Here is a 17,181-nt window from a genome sequence, read left to right on the forward strand (position 1 = left end):
TTGTGAATCAGAGCAGATGCTGTGTGTGGGGTGACTTTCTAGGAGGGGCGATAAGTCCAAGGAGTGAGGTGCTGCACAATCTAAGACATCCTTATGCATATCAAGTAGATGGTGCCATGGTGAAGTACATGAAAACTTTGACCCTGTGTTTAGCTCAACGGCAGAGTAAATGCCTAGTGTGTTTATATCTCTAGATTCAACTCCTAATATGGAAAAAAGTACCATAAATCTATTAGGATTGCCTCATCTTAAGCAAATAGCTTAAGAATGAGATGTCAAGGATTCAGACCCACTACTTTCACATATATTTCTGCAGTTCTGGTGGATTTTGCTGTTCTTACATGTGGCATTACAGAAACTCTGTCTTCAATTTCTAGGTCTTCATTTTTTCCTCTTGCTGTTTTCTGCTTCCTTCGCAGCTGCTCAGAAGTACCATTGGGTAAGGAGGTCTTTTTGGGAAAAGACCCCATTTGTAGTTTTTCCATATTCCTATTATTCGATAAGGATTATCCCCAATAGGAAAGGCAATGAGGAAAACACCCCCATGGCTCTTCACATAAATCATGGGTAAGCACTGTACATAGATATCTAGATTATAGATTTATTTTGTTTTTGTTATTGTATTTATTTATTTATTTTTTGATACTAGGGATCAAACTTGGGTCCTTGCCCTTGTGAGGCAGGTGTCAGCACCACCGAGCTAAATCCCCAGCCCTTGGACTCTAGCTTTTAGATTCAAATTTATTCCTGGAGGTTGGGGAAAGGTTTTGGTTTCCATCAAGCATTTCTTGTGTGGTTTAAGATAGTCTATTCATTATCATTACTCACTTCACTGTATAGAAAGGAAGTTTTATGATTTTAAAATGTAGGTAATTTTAAAGAGCACAGAGAGAGAGAACTAACTTTTTTAGTGATTGCCAAGTCCAGTGAATATAATAATTCTACTTTTCCTATGTTCATGAAAGACGATCCTGTCAGCTTTAGAGGTACCCAATGACTTTAGCCTGGTCATGAAATTTTGCAAAGAGAAATGTGAAAAAATTCAGGAAATAATGCCCACAATGCTTGCAGAGGCAAATAAGGCTGCATGATGCCTTTCAGAGTCCCAGCAAGGATGGAGTAAATGTGACTGGGGAGGATATGAAACAACTAGTATTCTTTATGGTACAGATGTGAATACAAGTTACAGAAGATGCATTTTCTGTGATACAGCAATGTTTCTTTCAGGCATATACCAACACAAATTTGCATATGAGAGCAAAAAACATAGAAAATAATTTTCTAGCAATATTCTTTGCAATAGATGAATATTGGACAGAACTTAAGAGAACAACAGACCAATTATAGCAAATCCATATAATGGAATATGGTGCAATGAGGAAAATTATCAAACTACTGCTATATTCAGCAATTTGTATGAATCTCACATACATATTTTTCAGAGAAAGAAGGCAGACACAAAATCATAAGTATTATAGGATTATCTGCATGTTAGGTTGAAAACAGACCAAACAATTTAGAGTATTAGAAGTAAAAATGTCAGTTACCTTTTGTGAATGGATGACTTGTAAAGGCATAGTGAAGAATTCTAGAATTATTTCTTATAATATTACATATTGTGATCTGAGTATATTTCCTTAAGAAAATTCACCAAAGTATGCCCCTTGATTTATGTACTTTATTATTTTTAAACTTTTGTTTAACATGTAATAACAGTATACATTAATGAGGCACAGGGCATTTCAAGCTGTATGTGTTGTACTGATCCAGTTACTGTAATTATAATTTTTACTCTGTCACTTCTTTATGTTTGGGGGTCTCACGCTTCTGTCTTCTCACTTTTCACAAAATATTCCCAAATGAACAAGTGAACAACAGTCATCTTTCTGTGGTGTGGAACACCATAACTTACTATTTCTGTCCATTTCTGGGCAGACACCTGTTATTCTACCTTCCTTCATCTCTCCTCTCTCCTACTCTGCCCAGCCTCTAGTAATATTATATTCTGTTATTATTGTTATATTATAATATGTTCATGTATTGTTTTATATTATTTTACACTATGTAACATTATATGCTATTTTACGTTTAGACTGAACTGACGTTATCACATATGAGATAGTATGTACAATATTGATTTATCTGTATCTGGCTTATTGCATTGAACATAAACTACCTCATTTGATACATTTTGTTATAAATAACACGATTTCAGTTTTCTCTACAGCTGGCTGGGTGATCTTGCCTGTACATATATACCACATTCTCTCTATCTATTCATCAATCAGTGGGCACCTAGATTGATTCCACACTTTAAGTAGCACGAACAGTGTTTCAATAAACATGGGAGTGCAGGTACCCTTTATTATTCTGATTGCATTTATTTTTGATATATTTATCTAGAGGTGGAACAGTGGGGTCTACAGTAGATCTATTTTAGTGTTTTTAAAAGGAAGTCTTCAATCTTTTCTTCAAAATGGCCAAATTAACTTGCCTCACCACCACAGTTTATAAGAGCTCATATCTCTCCAAATCACCAACCACCAGCAATTGTCATTTTCTTTTGGTCTTCCCTCTTCCCAGAGGGGTGATTGCTGGAGATCAAACATGGGGACACTGTACTACTGAGGTGCACCCCCAAACAGTTTTACTTTTAGATTTTATTTTTAGAAAGGGTCTTGTTAAAGTTGCCTAGATGTGATTCCAACTTATTATCCTCCTTTCTCTGCTTCCCTTAGTGCTGGACTTGTGCCACTGCACCCTGCTTTTGTTTAGCTTTTTGATAATTAGGGCAAATTTGAGCTTAGATTTGAGACCTAATCTGAGTGTTCAGATCTAAATGGACTCCTGCAGTAGGTTTAGGCATTGGTCTGGGGTCTATTACTAAGAAATGTAGGATTTTGGAAAATACACTGAGGACAATGCTTGTATAAACATGAACCAAAGAGAATTATTTAAGAATAATCATCAGAAGCTATTTTTACCAAGAAGAGTTTGAAATGCAGGTCCAAGTAATATCTGTTGTGTTGGTTACAATCATGCACTTATATGTAAGAACCCCTCTTTATAACCTCTTGACTCTTATTCATCTTTTGGTATGATTGACACACTGGCTTCATTTTGATTTTGATAGCTTATATTGTTTTTATATACCCTCTTATTCTGGAGGCATTGTTGATTAATCATAGCTTCATTCATTATTGTTTCTTGTTGTTGGAAATCTGTTCTGGTTGTTGGTCTTATCTGGTCCCATGTTGGAAGGAATAGATAATTTAGAGTTAGTACCATAGCCACTTTTAGCCACATTTGAGAAACAAGCAGGTTGCCTAATCAAATGAACAGGAGTAGAATCTTAAAATAAACATATATACTTATTTTTATAAACTTTATCTTCTACAATAGTTTTTTTGGACACATTTGGATCTCCTAGTTTTGCTGCTTTCTTATTTTTTTTTTTTGTAGGGTGAAATCTTTTTATACCAAAAATACCTCTTTATACTAATAACTTTATATTTCCTTCTGTATTTTTGCTTGCTGCTTGCTGGCTTTGCTTGCTTGCTGCTTTCTTTCTCTTATGAGCCCACTAGCTGCTTGGATATTAAAATGTCCTTAGTATGCTTTAATTCTTTGATCTCAGAAAGAGTTTATAGATGGTTACATTTTAATTAGAACTGGCTACCAACAGACCTCCAAGTGACCTTGAGTAGCTTTCTTAGTCTGAGCAGAAAACAGCAGAAGAGAAAGTTAACCATGCAAATGTAGTTTAAGAATCATCTCAAAACCAACTTGTTTATAAGAAACACAGTAACATCACACATCAATCTGACAAAAATATTAAGTTAAACCACAGACTTTAAGGTAAATTTGTCAATCAGTTAATATGATTCTTTTTTCTTTTCCTTTTTTTTTTTTTTAATTACCAAGGGTCAAACTCAGGTCCTTGTGCTTGCAAGGCAGGTGGTGGAACCAGTGAGATAAATTCCTGGTCTTCAGTTAATATGATTTTTAATGGGCCTTCAATGTCTTTTTATGGGTAGTTAGGAAGGTTGTTTTGTCTTTTGGTGTCCTGAGACAGGAGCTTTTCTTAGCTTGTTGTTTGTCCGGACCCAGTATAGGCTGTGTGTAACTCAATATTCATTTTTACTTAATAGTTAGCCTTGTAATTTGACTTATTTTTTATAGCAATGTGAATCATTATAGGGATCGCATAACAATTTCACTATTTTAAAAGTATAGAGTTACATCAATAAGTGTTAGTAGGTACATCAGGGTATGGAGGGGTTTTAGGTTTTCAAGGAGACATATGAAGGCAAGTCTTTGGGGTTTCAAAGGGCCAAACTGGAGTTGTCCATGCTGCAGTGTGTGGGGGTCTCCAGGGAAACAGAAGAGAATGGTAGCCACCAGGAAGATACTGATACCAGTGCCTCCTGAAGGGCCAATTCAAGGGGAAAGTTTCCTAGGCTGGGAAGGACCAAGAATGGTCCAGGGGAGACCTAGAGACTTACCCAACTCCTGGGAGATGACTGCCTGGATTGGAGAGGATGACTTGTGTCATATGGAGGGATGATAATGTCAAGAGCAGCTTTATTCCTTGTTTGATGCTCATAGTGCTGGCCTTCACAGTCTTTCTGTCTTCTTCTAGTACTAGAGTGCTAGTGAGGACAATCTTGTGAGAAGAGGTGATATGTAAAGCAGGACAAAAAGAGAGAGGGATAAGAGCAGGGGTCAAAAAAGCCTGAACATATCACAGAAATCCCAAGTATGGCAGTATCTCTATTTTAATTCTATTTCACTTAGTGTAAATGAGGTCTTACTTCATCAGTACCCTGGCTGTCTTTTGACTAATGCATCTGGGGAAACCTAAGTCCCAAAGGACAGCTTTTGAGATAGAGAAGTCATGATATCTGAATTAAATTTCTTCTCAGTTGGGAAGTAGCTTATGCAAGTGCTATCACATTTTGTTCAAACTCACTGTTACTGTTCCTCAAGGGCATTCATCTCCAGATGACTCAAGATATGGACAACAGACTCCCTCAGAGGAACTGGGTGGCGCTACAGCATGAGAGATAAGGTTGACTTTACAAAAAGAGATTGTGAACAGTGACACGCTCACTCTATTTCTTCCTAGATATCAGGTAAAACAGGTTAGTCACTGCTCTCTCACAGAGACCTGACACAAGGTTAGAGGGAAGAGGAAGAGATAGAGGTGAGTATGAATTTAAACAATGCCCAGACCCAAATTTTCTACCACATTTCCAGCCTGTTTATGTATGTTTCTTGCTGCAGGACCAGTTACCTGTCAGCTCTGAATCCACGGAGAGCGAACTTTCCAGGAGTACACTGGAAAATGTTTCTATGTTCAAGCATAATTGCTACAAGGGCTTGAAAGAGAACATCCTTCATTCTCATTCAGTTTCTCCTTGTTCACTTAGCATTTTGGTTATAAGTTGAAAGGGCAAGAGGAGGGCCAGCAAGTGGTTTTATTTTGCTGCTGTCCCTTCAGTGCCACCATGAACAGGATGGCTGGAGGATTCCCAGCTCTTCCCTTCTGGCCCTAGAAGGGTTGCACTGAAACCCTGACTGTCCTCTGCAGTCAATGTTCCCCCAAATTATTTTGTAAATGTGTTTCACACTTGTTGTACCACACACCCTGAAATTATTCTGATGACCATGGCACTGCACCAGCCATGCTGATTATTCTGACTGACACAGGCTGAGACTAAATAGCTTCCATTTACTTCAAAAACATTTAATTAGAGCTGCTTCAGCAGAATTCTATGTAGTAGCATGAAGACACTCAGTGGAATTAAACACAATCCTATCTTCTATGATCCAAGAGTCAGTCATTTATGAGTAGCAAAGGCTACAGACAGCTGGAAGAATATAACGTATTAGCCATTATGACAGCACAAGGGACCTCAGACTGAAGCAATGATCTTTGATTTGTCAAAAATAGATGAAAAACCAATTATTCTTCCAAATACAGATATTCTACAGCTTCTTTTCCCAGACATAAATAAAGTAACTGAAGGTGATTTTAATTGCATTTAAGCTTTAGTGTTAAACTTTCTTTATACCAATATCACATCCCATCGCTTTAGTTAAGCTGCATTAGCAGTGTTTCTGAGTAGTTGCCTCTTCTATAGGCTTTCATGGATGAACCTAGTACTACTCGGACCCCATGAGAAACATACACATTTCTATCAGTCAGACAGAAAAAAATCATGGACTGATTTGTGTGTTGCCACTTTACAAAAATACATAGAAATATACACAACCTGCACATACATAGGGATTGGTTTGGATGAATATTTCTTAAATTTTAAAATTGACTAAAGAGTCAGAATTTTACTTTTAACTATTCACATAACAAATACCTGCATTTGAAATATTGCTTTTCTCACTATAGAAAGTCCACAAGATGGCAGTGTCTTGTCAGAGGCCTTGAAGACAGCTCTCTAGTACTCTACTCCTTTGGACTCCAGCTTCTGTGGAGGAAACGGGGAGGAGGAAGGGAGAAGAGGAGGTGGGGGAGGGCGAGAGACCGAGAGAGAGGAAGAAAGAAAGAGGCTTGTTTGGTGTAGCAGAGGTTTTAGTGCAAAGAACCTTTATTTGTAATTGAGAGAGCTGATTTTTAAAAACATTTTCTGTGAATCTTCACTGATCTGGGGGGAAAGAATGGTGGAATTCTCCAGTGTTTTGCTAGTGATCCTGTGGCTTCAGTTCATCTGTGAGTTTGGGCATTTCTCTGGGAATATAGAGTATCATATGTGAAATTCTGGTCTATTCTGGGTTCCTGGGGAGAAATTTGGATGCTTGAAAGAATCATTTGTATTCTGGAGAGTAAGCACCCACCACCTAACCAATCCTCCTTGCCTGTTGTCTTTTTGCCCAGGGGTGAGCAGCCAGCAGAAGGAGGTGGAGCAGAGTCCTGAGACCCTCAGTGTTCCCGAGGGAGCCATCGCCTCTTTCAACTGCACTTATAGGGACAGTGGTGCTCAGAACTTGAGGTGGTACCGACAGTATCCCGGGAAAAGCCCTGAGTTTCTGCTTTCTGCCTACTCCAGTGGTGAACAAGAAAAAGGAAGATTCACAGCACAGCTCAACAGAGCCAGCCGGCATGTTTCCCTGAATATCAGAGACTCCCAGCACAGTGACTCTGCCGTCTACCTCTGCGCCGTGAGCACACAGTGCTCCCCAGGCACCTGCAGCCTGCACCCAAACCACAGGGGCCCAGGCAGGCCTGAGGGTATGGGGATGCACAGTGAGTCCAAATTACTTCAAAAAAATGAACTATCTAGGAATCAACTTGAGAAGGATTTCTGAGAGGAGTCCAGAAGAATTCCAGACACGAAAGTGCTTTGTCCTGATGACCAAAGATCTGCAGGGATTTGGTGTATAGTATTGAGGGTGTTTTGGTAAATGTTGCTGATGCAATATGGAGACACTGAATATCATATGCATGTCCCCTTCCCCTGACTCCTAGGCACTGTGGATTTGCCCTGAAACTTATACGAAGTCCAGGAAAAATGTTGTGTTCTGATGGAAATAAGTCCTTATAAGAAGAGTGAAAATAAATCATAGGAAAAAATTAAAAGTCACATTTGTTGTAAAACTGAAATTGTAATGTTAGCCATGATATTTATACAGTGCATAGGATCAGAAAAACTTGGAAGTGAGAAACTAAGATTTCTGTCTGTTATTGTTTACATGGTCACAAACTAAATGGAAACAACTAATCAGGAGTTGGTTACATCCTCCATCTGCAGAAATAAGACTCTCAATGTAGATTTCTACTTTATGAAAGAAAGATCTGGAAGGCAGACAGAATGAGCAGAAAGTTGTACTAGAATCAAGGTACTTAAATTTTAGCCCCACTTTTATTGCATGCATTGTGATATTCCGGCACTCTGGAAAAACCCATGTAGTGTTGGTTTAAATATCTATTTTACACTTAATGGTTCATTAAGTCTTCGATTTTACTATTATTCATGTTTCAAGATTGGCTTCAGGATTAAGTGAAATCATATTATTTTAGGTTGAGTTCCTTAAAAGCAGAGTCTGGCTTGGGAATTCTTTGCCCATATTTTATTGAGGTAAGAGGTTGAAATAGGGCTGTGTTAAACAGGGATGTGGTCCAACTGGAGTCTTACTTCATCCTGATCTGGGGAACTGCAGAACATTTATTGCACCAGAGTTGATCCTTCCCTTCTGGTGGCACGGGGCCAGAATGCTTACCTTGTGTACTCTCATGTACTGAACTCACTGGCTGTATTCTTTATTGGGGTGCAGGTGGACAATGGTAAAAGCTCCATTCTGTAGAAAAGGGGCCAGCTGTGAGCCTAAGGTAGCCAAAACTCACTAGCTGACCCTCGGGTATCCTGGCCTGGGAAAACAAATTTACTCTGATTGCCTAAAGAGTCCTAGTGTTCTATTAATGTTAGAGGATCTATTACTATATTGTAAATTTAATTTCTTAATCTATTTCATGGTGTATATATGTGGTCTAACCTTTCTTACAGTGTTGAAATAGTTCAGATTGAAGCACTGGTTAACAGAAAAGATCTAAATAAATACAAGAAATTATTATTCAAGGGTAAATCAGAATACTTGATAGTAGTGACTAGAGAAGATACATGTATGAATATGTGTATACATATATATATGTTATATATAATATATATAATTATACTAGTATATAGCTATTGCCCCGTTGGCATACATATACAGATATATTATCTATATATTTATTTATATCTATATCTCATGATACTGGGAATTGAACTCAGAGCCTTCACACTGAGTTACATAGGAAGGACCCTCTTTTTTAAAATTCTGAGACAGGGTCTCACTAAATCACTAGCTGCCCAGGCTAGGCTGGAACTTGTGACCCTCCTGCCTTTCCAGAGTGCTAGGATTAAGGACACGCACCAGCATTCCTGACTAGTGTATTGTTGTGTTAATTTCACTGGGAGGAGTGATTCTATGGCGGTGGTGGTGAAAGTAAGGCACGAGTGCCACAGCAGGCTGTTTGTATCACTGAAAGATCTAAAAGGTTCACCATCCCTGTTCCATGCCATTTTCCCTATTTCTTAGATCCACATAGAATGAGTCTGATGATAGTTTCTATGAATAGAAACAGACAGAACGAGATAGTTTTGAATAGCTAATATTATTTTGTTCTTGGTTTGTATTTAAGAATGGCAGACTGTGAGAAATATTGTGCCATGTTTCTCACAAAATTACTCTTGATTGGGCTTGTCCAGTAGTGTGGGCAAGTTGGTATTGATTAATTAATGACAGGTGATCCAAACAGTATAAATTTCTGATTTCACTTACTGATTTTTTTCTTTAGCAACAACCAAAGAATCTCTTTAATGACCCTGACACTCACCTCCACCGGTTCAAGGCCGTAGACTTATATTTAGACTGTCTCAATCTTACCCTATGGATATCGAGCATTTCACAAACTATGGAGGTCTTAGCCATATTCCAGTGTCCAGAATACTGTCTTCCATGACTAATTTTTTAGGGAAATAAATTAGTGTAGTCTATTTTTACTCCTGTTCCTCGTGCATTTCAAGACTAATAGAATGTGATACCCTCACAGGGCCTGGAAGAAAGACCCACATTCTATAGAAATTTCAACCTTGCTTCGCAAAAGAGAAGGGAACACTGAAGCCTTGGTCCGTCTCCGACCTCCAGAGGGCGCTACTGCCCAAGACGACATTTATTTGAGGCTCCTTCATTCCCCTTAGCCGCTACCTCAGGCTGAGCATCCTCACCCGCGTCTGCCTGGGTGCGGACCTGTGACTGAACAAGAGACCAGAAAGCATCCAGACTCCTTAAGGGGTAGATAGCCCTTTTCTAGCTGTTGTTGAAACGTGTGAAAGCGAGGGATGTGTGGAGCCAGCCTCTCCACGCCTAGCCCCAGTGGCTTCTGTGACCTGGTGGTCTACCTCCCATTTGTTCTGCAGCACATCTGCCTCGGCCGTGCTCCTGCTGCTCATCCCTGAGCTTGAGTTTTACCCTGACTGAGTTCATGCCACTCTGCCTCCTTTTCCATTCTGGTTGGATCAGAAGAGACACCTTGTCCTCACTGCGGAGTCCTGATACTTTACCTTACTCAGCACTGACCTTGCAGGAGGAAGCGGGGCACAGTCACATCACACATATATAAATGTATTATATATGTATATAAATATATATGTATATACATGTATTATATGTATATAAATTATATACATATATTATATATGTATATAAATATATATATTTGTAAGGTAGGATTTTAATGGCTGTCTGAAGAATCATGTATGAAACAATGCAACAAGGCTATCCGTGTACTGTAGAGTCAGATGATCCAGTCAAAGGTGGAAGACCTGGAGTTCACTGCAGGGTCCCATTCGTAGCTGGGGGGTCTACTTCAGAAGGCTAAAGAATCTGAGCTGAAAGGCTGAAGAGTCTGAGCTGGAAGTCCAGAGATGAACAACAAAGTGGGGTGAAGGCTGGAGTGCCTCTGATGAAGCTGAAGCAAGTCTTCCTCTTTGTTTTGTCTTTTTCAGACTACAACCCTATTGGTTGGTGCCACTCAGACCAAGGATGGGTCTTCCATCTGCAGCAAATTCATGCAGCCACACCTAGAACTAAGCTAATCCAGCTGGTTGGGCATTTTTTATTTAAGTTGATACAACAGTTGACTATCACAAGTGACCGTGAAGCCCTAGATTGTAATGTTGTCTGATAGCTGTGCTGCTTGAATTCTCACTCCTTTTCTGTTGTGTTTTTATTCCATTTTTTTTATATTTCTGAATTTTAATTTTTATTAGAATACCTTTGCAGTACATAATGTTACATACATGGTGGGGAGATGGTACATGCACATAATACATCTTAATTTTTTATGAGTCACCCCATCTCTTGGTTCTCTTCCTAATTACAAAATAGTTAGATTCTCAATAAGTGCACAGTAGACTCTCAACCTAGAGTGAAGCTTCACTTCTACAGAGGACTATAACACTGATTAAGCCCAAAGCAGGCTGTGATTAAGCCCCACCATTGGCTTATTCATAGAAGTGGGTCTGGCCAAGGTGCCGAGGTCAGAGTAACTCACCCAAATTCTGTTCCCACAACTAAAACCTTCAGGTTAGAAGGACAATGTTCTAATTATAATCATGTATTTTATCTATTCTGTTTCTAATTTGAGAATGCTTTGTCTTGTCCTTTATGAGCCTTGTTTGCATTAATTTTCATAGAAACCACAAGTTGCCTTTACCCCAACTGATGGCCAATAAAAGTCAGGGGCTGGGACTGTCCAGCACCTTTGTTGGTTGCACCTGGCACCCCACTTTCTCTCTTAGTTCTGTCTCTTAGTGTATTTTTTTCTCAGGCCTGCATTACATATTGGACAGGTGGGTACTGGAACCTGACTATGGGGATCTCCGGCACACTTCTAGTATACTGTTATGCTCTACTGCATGATAACAAATTTTAAAGTAAGGTACATGAAATATCTAGATTTCTAATTGTTTAAGTGTTACACATAATAAGCAAATTGACTGTATTTCTTAATGAAATATTGAAAATTAAAGCCCACGCAGTTTTAATCTTTTTGAAGTAGTTTACGCAGTGATTTCCACATCAAAAATTTGAGACAATTGCACCATAAGCAGATATAAACTAAAATAGATGATAGTACTGAAAATTTCTTAGGCATTCCAAAGTGTGAAGTCATACTAACTCGAGACATCACATAAAATCACACATTTAGCAAACTTATTTTTCATTCTTTAAAGCACGTTAACAAAGTTAATAGGAAAATAAACCTCTATTACCAAAGTTCACAATAGGAAGCATTACATTAATTCTCCTGGAGGTATCCAAATCCAGGGGCCATTTTCCTTGACCGTGAAACAATTATACAAAAATTCTCATATATTCAAGATCTTTATATATTTTTGATTTGGTTTGCATAATGAGATTTAAAAATTCCTGTTCCTTTATATGTTGAAAGTTTGTTTAAATTACCATAAGAACACTTGATATAAAATCTTTTGCTTTAACAAGATTGTTAGGCTTCAGTTCTGTACGGTTAACGACTGGCCAAAGTCACTCCACAGAAGGGCAGAACTTTCTCATCTTGTGAAGTGAGGCTTCATACTCCTTGACCTTTATCTCTCCATCAGCCGTATCGCTTAGTTCCTGGACATCACCATTCTAATTCTCTGCCTGTAGAGTGGATTCTATTCTGTCCCTTTGAACTGTGTATGTGAACTTTTCTAATAGCATTTGTTCTCAGCTAATAGTCACTAAACTGTGTGCTATTAAATGTGGAGAAACTCATTTCCATTCTGGTTGAGACTTTGAAGGCTTCCGGAAGTCTGAGTGTGTCTGCTGTATCGGGGTTGTTCTTCGGAAAGAAGTGCAGAGTAAGTTCAACTTGGTAGAAAGGTGGAACACCCCCCCCCCGGGCCCTCTGACAGAGTTTGCCTCCACCAATCAGTAAAAATCACCCCATGCGCTGTGGATGAATGCCTGTGCCTAGTTGTTTCCAGAATGTAATACCCTGATTCCCCAAGGCTTGGAAATGAGGTCTAACCCAGTCTCTGCATTCTTGGTGGTGCTCACACTCGGAAGGAAAAGGAACTTTCATTCTTTCTGCAGGCTGTGAGGCAGTTATTTTAAAGACACCTTCTTCACAGTCTGCAGGGTTTTTTCCTCATCTGCAGTTGGTGTTCTAGGAAGAATAGGTGCCCAGATAATGACTCAGCCTGATGACCTTACCTCCATCTTTGGAGGTGGCAGCTGAGGTGCTGGTCCAGGTGGGGTGCGGCTACTCCTGTTCTATGACCCCAGTGCTCTTCAGCTTTCCCAACCCCAGAAGCCTCCGGAGACACACACCAGGAGCCTGTGCCACAGGGGCCTGCGATCGATGCCCTCCACAGTGACAGGGTCCAGTCACCTTTCGGAGGCCCTCAGCTCCAGAGGATGAGTCGGGCCCCATACTCCCGTGCTGACTGTGTGGTGAGGGCTTTTCCTCCTTAGAGACTGGCCTTGAGTTACCGTTTAGATAAAAACGTCATCAGAGCCAATTAGAGTCACAGTTACCTCAATAATTTTTCCAAATGTTTTCATTATCTATTCTGGTTTAATCAGCTTAAAAAATAAGTACATTTATCATTTCTTTCTAGAGATGACTTACCTTGAAAAAGTTTTATAGTACAACCCACATAGCACATTGTTTTCTAGGCCAGCAGACTGTCCAGGCTTCAGTGGGGCAGTCGCGCCTCTGTGCTGCTCGGCTTCTCGGCTGCACCGGGTGTACTGTCAGCCCCCCCACCCAACACAGGTCCTTTCCAGTTCTGTGCTGATTCACAGCTGTGATCACTGGACTCACTGCAGGATTAGATACTGTTATAAATAGCATTTACTAATGGGTGAAAAGAACTCTAGAGAATATAAGAATAGCATGTTCAAGGACTGAGGCAGAGCTGAGGAAGGAATACACTGGAGCAGGCACAGCTGGACCCCTCCTGCAGGGCTGATTTAGACCTTATTGGGACTGTTGGGACAGTGTATAATGTAGACTCCTGAACAGTGGTGACATTTGCTGAGGAGCCAGAGAAAAAAGCCAGCAAGCAAAAAAGGTCCCTGCCAGTATTCCAACATGATTTACAAGGATTCCACAGGAGTGCTGCTGAATTCCTTGGGCTCTCATGAAAACTTTTCCCATCCCTCTGGTTACTGCTCTTTCACATGAACTTCTCTATGCACGATTGCACATCCAAACAGAGGTGGAATAGCTTCCACTTAACAGGCTAAACTGTCCTTTGACCAATTGAGAAAGTTCTCGTCCTTTGTCCAAAATGGGAATTTCTGGCTATGTTACTCAATTCTAAAATTCAAAGGGAGCTCCACTGAGTGTAGTGCTATATATAAAAATACCCCACTATAATCTCCAGTGTATATGGGGGGAGGAAATGGCAGTATATACAAAGGAACACATACATGTAGCAAGCACAGAGAAAAACAGAAAGCTCCTGCAGTCCTTCCTCCTAGGTTTCGGTCACGTGTGTGCACTGGACTTCCTGTTTCCTACTCACCTGTCCTCAGCTGTAGCATCAATGGGTTGGACTTAACTGCCTGGTGGAGGGACCAAAACCTTACTGCCAAATGGACTGAATTCTCCATAATTCCATATTGCAGAAAATCTTCGAAACTTAGGGCTAGACAATTTTTTGAATGTCACAATAAAGGTACAATTTACAAAAACAAGATATATTGGGCTACTTGATGATAAAACTTTCAGTCATGTGAAAGTTGTACTGAAGAGGGTGAGAGGCAATGTGCTTAGCAAGAGAAAATGCTTGTAATTAGCGTATGATGGAGGCCTTATACCTCAATTAAAGAGTTCTCATTTCTCAATGTGTGAAACAAATAAGCCACTACTGTATTTGAATGATGCCAGTTTCCTGATGTGCATATTGAACTGCACTTCTATATAATATCAGCAATGGATTAAGCTAGTAAAGAGAACATCAGGCTGTATGAACAATTTTAGAGACTTCCTGTGAATCTGTAATAATTCCAAAATAAATGGTTTAAAAAATTTCATCCTCTGCTATCATCATGAGTCTTTCCAGGAAAATCATTAAGAAGCATGAAGATGCCAAGCTCTTTGTAATAAAAGGTAAAGATTTCAAAATTCCAAGTTTTACTCGAATATTAAAATTTTATCATTAGCAATAGCCAGGCTGTTGTTTTCCTGGTTGCTGTCTCACATTTTAAATTTTAAGAAAATATCAAGCAACTATCCAATTTAGATGTCGTATACTCATACTTTGAAGTAAAATTTTGGAGTTCTGTGACAAAGCAGCTCTCACCTCTAATAATACTCCAGTGCTGTACCTGAAACGCTGTTACACAGTTTATTTTTTTATTTTATTTTATTTTATTTTTTTGTTTTTTGAGACAGGGTCTCACTATGTAGTTGAGACTGACCTGTATCTCACTATGTAGCCCAGGCTGGTCTCGAACTCACAGCAATCCTCCTGCCTCAGCCTCCTGAGTGCTGGGATTACAGGTGTGCGCCACCACACCTGGCCATTACACTTAGTTTAATAGAGAGGTGCCTCATGGCATTGCCTACTTCACTACATGGAACATTAAAAAGATGTTCATGTAAGGGGCAAACTAATATTTTTTTTGCCTCATTCTAATGGACATTCTTAGGCAAAACTTTTTTTTTCAAGTACAGTGGTGCTTCAGTTTATGAGCTTGATTCTTTTCCACAACTCTGGTAGCAAACTCAGTTGGACAAGAACAAAATCAAATACAATGGTTAATCCCAGTATCACACATCATAGATCCAGCTGCCCCTGAAAAGCTCCATGAGCACATAAGGCTTTGGGGAACATATAAATACAAACCATAACAGCACTGTTCTCCAACTTTCACACATGAGTTAATTTTGCAAGAAAGGGGATAGATGAAAAGTTCATTTGGGGGAGTGGCTGCAATTTCATCAAGATAGAGATGACACAGCAGCAGAGACAATGGGATTGTCCACCACCTGAAGCCTGAAGCTCAGACAAGAAGCCAGTGGCTGCATAGAAGAGAGGTTCCCTAGAGTGATCTTTTTGTGCTGTTTCTAGCTCAATAGATGAATCAAGTTTCTTGATCTTTACAGGGGATTTTAAGACAAACTAGTTATTCACTAGTTTATTCTTTTTTCTAAATAATAAAATCAGAATCCATTTCTGTTGTTCACCAATTAAAATTCTGATATATATGATCTTATTCCTGCATTAAGCAAAAAAATGTATTTAAGAAAGAAAACTTAGAAGTTATAGTAGTTGTAAGAAACCTAGTGGTGCTTGTCAGGTATCTTGTAAAATGCTAGATTCCAGCATTCTTTCTTCACTTGGTTCTTATTTGAATTAAATTATATCCGGTTTTACTCTAAGCCAGAGCCAACATTCCATAAAATAGAGAAACAAATAGCGGTCCAATCCCTTCTGAGTCATCTTTACACACTGTCCTTTTCTAGAGCACCATTTATTGGCTGGATGATGTTGTTACCACTAGAGGGCAGTGCCGCACCCCTCTGCAGTGTTACCCCCCCCCATGTCTCTCCCTCTCCCTCTCCCCCTCCCTTTCTCTTCCTCCCTCCCTCCCTCGCTCCCCACCCCCATGTTTTCAAAGCAAATTGGCAAGATACGAAAATAAGACTATGAGGCAGGAAGGATATATACAATGGGAACTAACTCTCCGGACTGAAGAGCCTGGCTGTTTCATGCCCCAGAGCTCAGTCTTCTGAGAATCCAACAAAGAAGAATGGAGAGAATCCTGGGAATGTCTTTGGTGATCCTGTGGTTTCAACTGTCCAGTGAGTGGGGTTATTGGTGAGGGAAGCAGGGACACCAAACTTTAACCCCCGTGTGATGAAAGGTTAAATCTTGCTAAATTGGAAACATAATCTGGAAATGCATGGACTGAACTCTACCTCTGCCTGTGCTTCTGCCTAGGTGTGAACAGCCAACAAGGAGAAGAGGTTCTTCAGTCTCTGAGCGTCCAGGAGGGTGAAAATGCCACTCTGAGCTGCAGTTACAAAACCACTATAACCAACCTGCAGTGGTATCGACAGGATGCAGGTGGAGGCCCTGTCCTGCTAATTTTAATTCGAACAAATGAGAGAGAGAAACACAGTGGAAGACTAAGAGCTGCCCTTGACACCTCCAGCAAAAGCAGCTCCCTGTCCATCGCTGCTGCCCGGGCCGCGGACTCTGCTGCTTACTTCTGTGCTACAGATGCACGGTGTGCAGCAGGCACCTGCAGATCCACACAAACCCCGCCAGGGCTGCTTCCTGGAGGCACCGACAGAGGGAGGAGTGGGTGCTTGCTTATGTCTTCCCATGAAGCAGTTTCTGCTGGCAGGGTGAAAGCAGAACCCCTCCACATTTGTGATTCTCCAGCGAAGATTCTTGGACTAGCGCAAAAGGCATGAAACTTGGAATGCGAAACTGAAGTTCCAGGCTCAGCTCCACCATCCTGACTACAGACTCTCAGCTTCTCCATCAGTGTTGCAGCCTTTGATTCTGTCATTTGAAATGAAAGATATGGATCACTGAACACAGAAAACCTCACATTCCAATTCTAGCAGTAAAAAAAAAAAAAAAAAAA

At 40.0% G+C, this 17,181-nt stretch overlaps 1 long non-coding RNA gene and 1 gene segment (V, D, J or C); one reads left to right on the forward strand and one right to left on the reverse strand.

Annotated features, from left to right (window-relative positions):
- Positions 1-6,678: 6,678 nt before the first annotated feature.
- Positions 6,679-9,520, forward strand: LOC104871793. The segment is given in 3 exon segments: positions 6,679-6,730; positions 6,896-7,179; positions 9,356-9,520. Coding segments are annotated over 3 exon segments (501 nt in total).
- A 7,278-nt stretch (positions 9,521-16,798) lies between these two features.
- The window catches only part of LOC104871736, a 3,589-nt gene continuing 3,206 nt past the window's right edge, over positions 16,799-17,181 (reverse strand). The window contains exon 2 of the long non-coding RNA XR_782957.1: positions 16,799-17,096. This is a non-coding gene — a long non-coding RNA (uncharacterized LOC104871736). The remainder of the gene's footprint in view (positions 17,097-17,181) is intronic.

This window comes from Fukomys damarensis, unplaced genomic scaffold, assembly GCF_012274545.1.
Source record: "Fukomys damarensis isolate Sample0158 unplaced genomic scaffold, DMR_v1.0_HiC HiC_scaffold_17, whole genome shotgun sequence".
In the NCBI taxonomy this organism is placed as follows: Eukaryota; Metazoa; Chordata; class Mammalia; order Rodentia; family Bathyergidae; genus Fukomys; species Fukomys damarensis.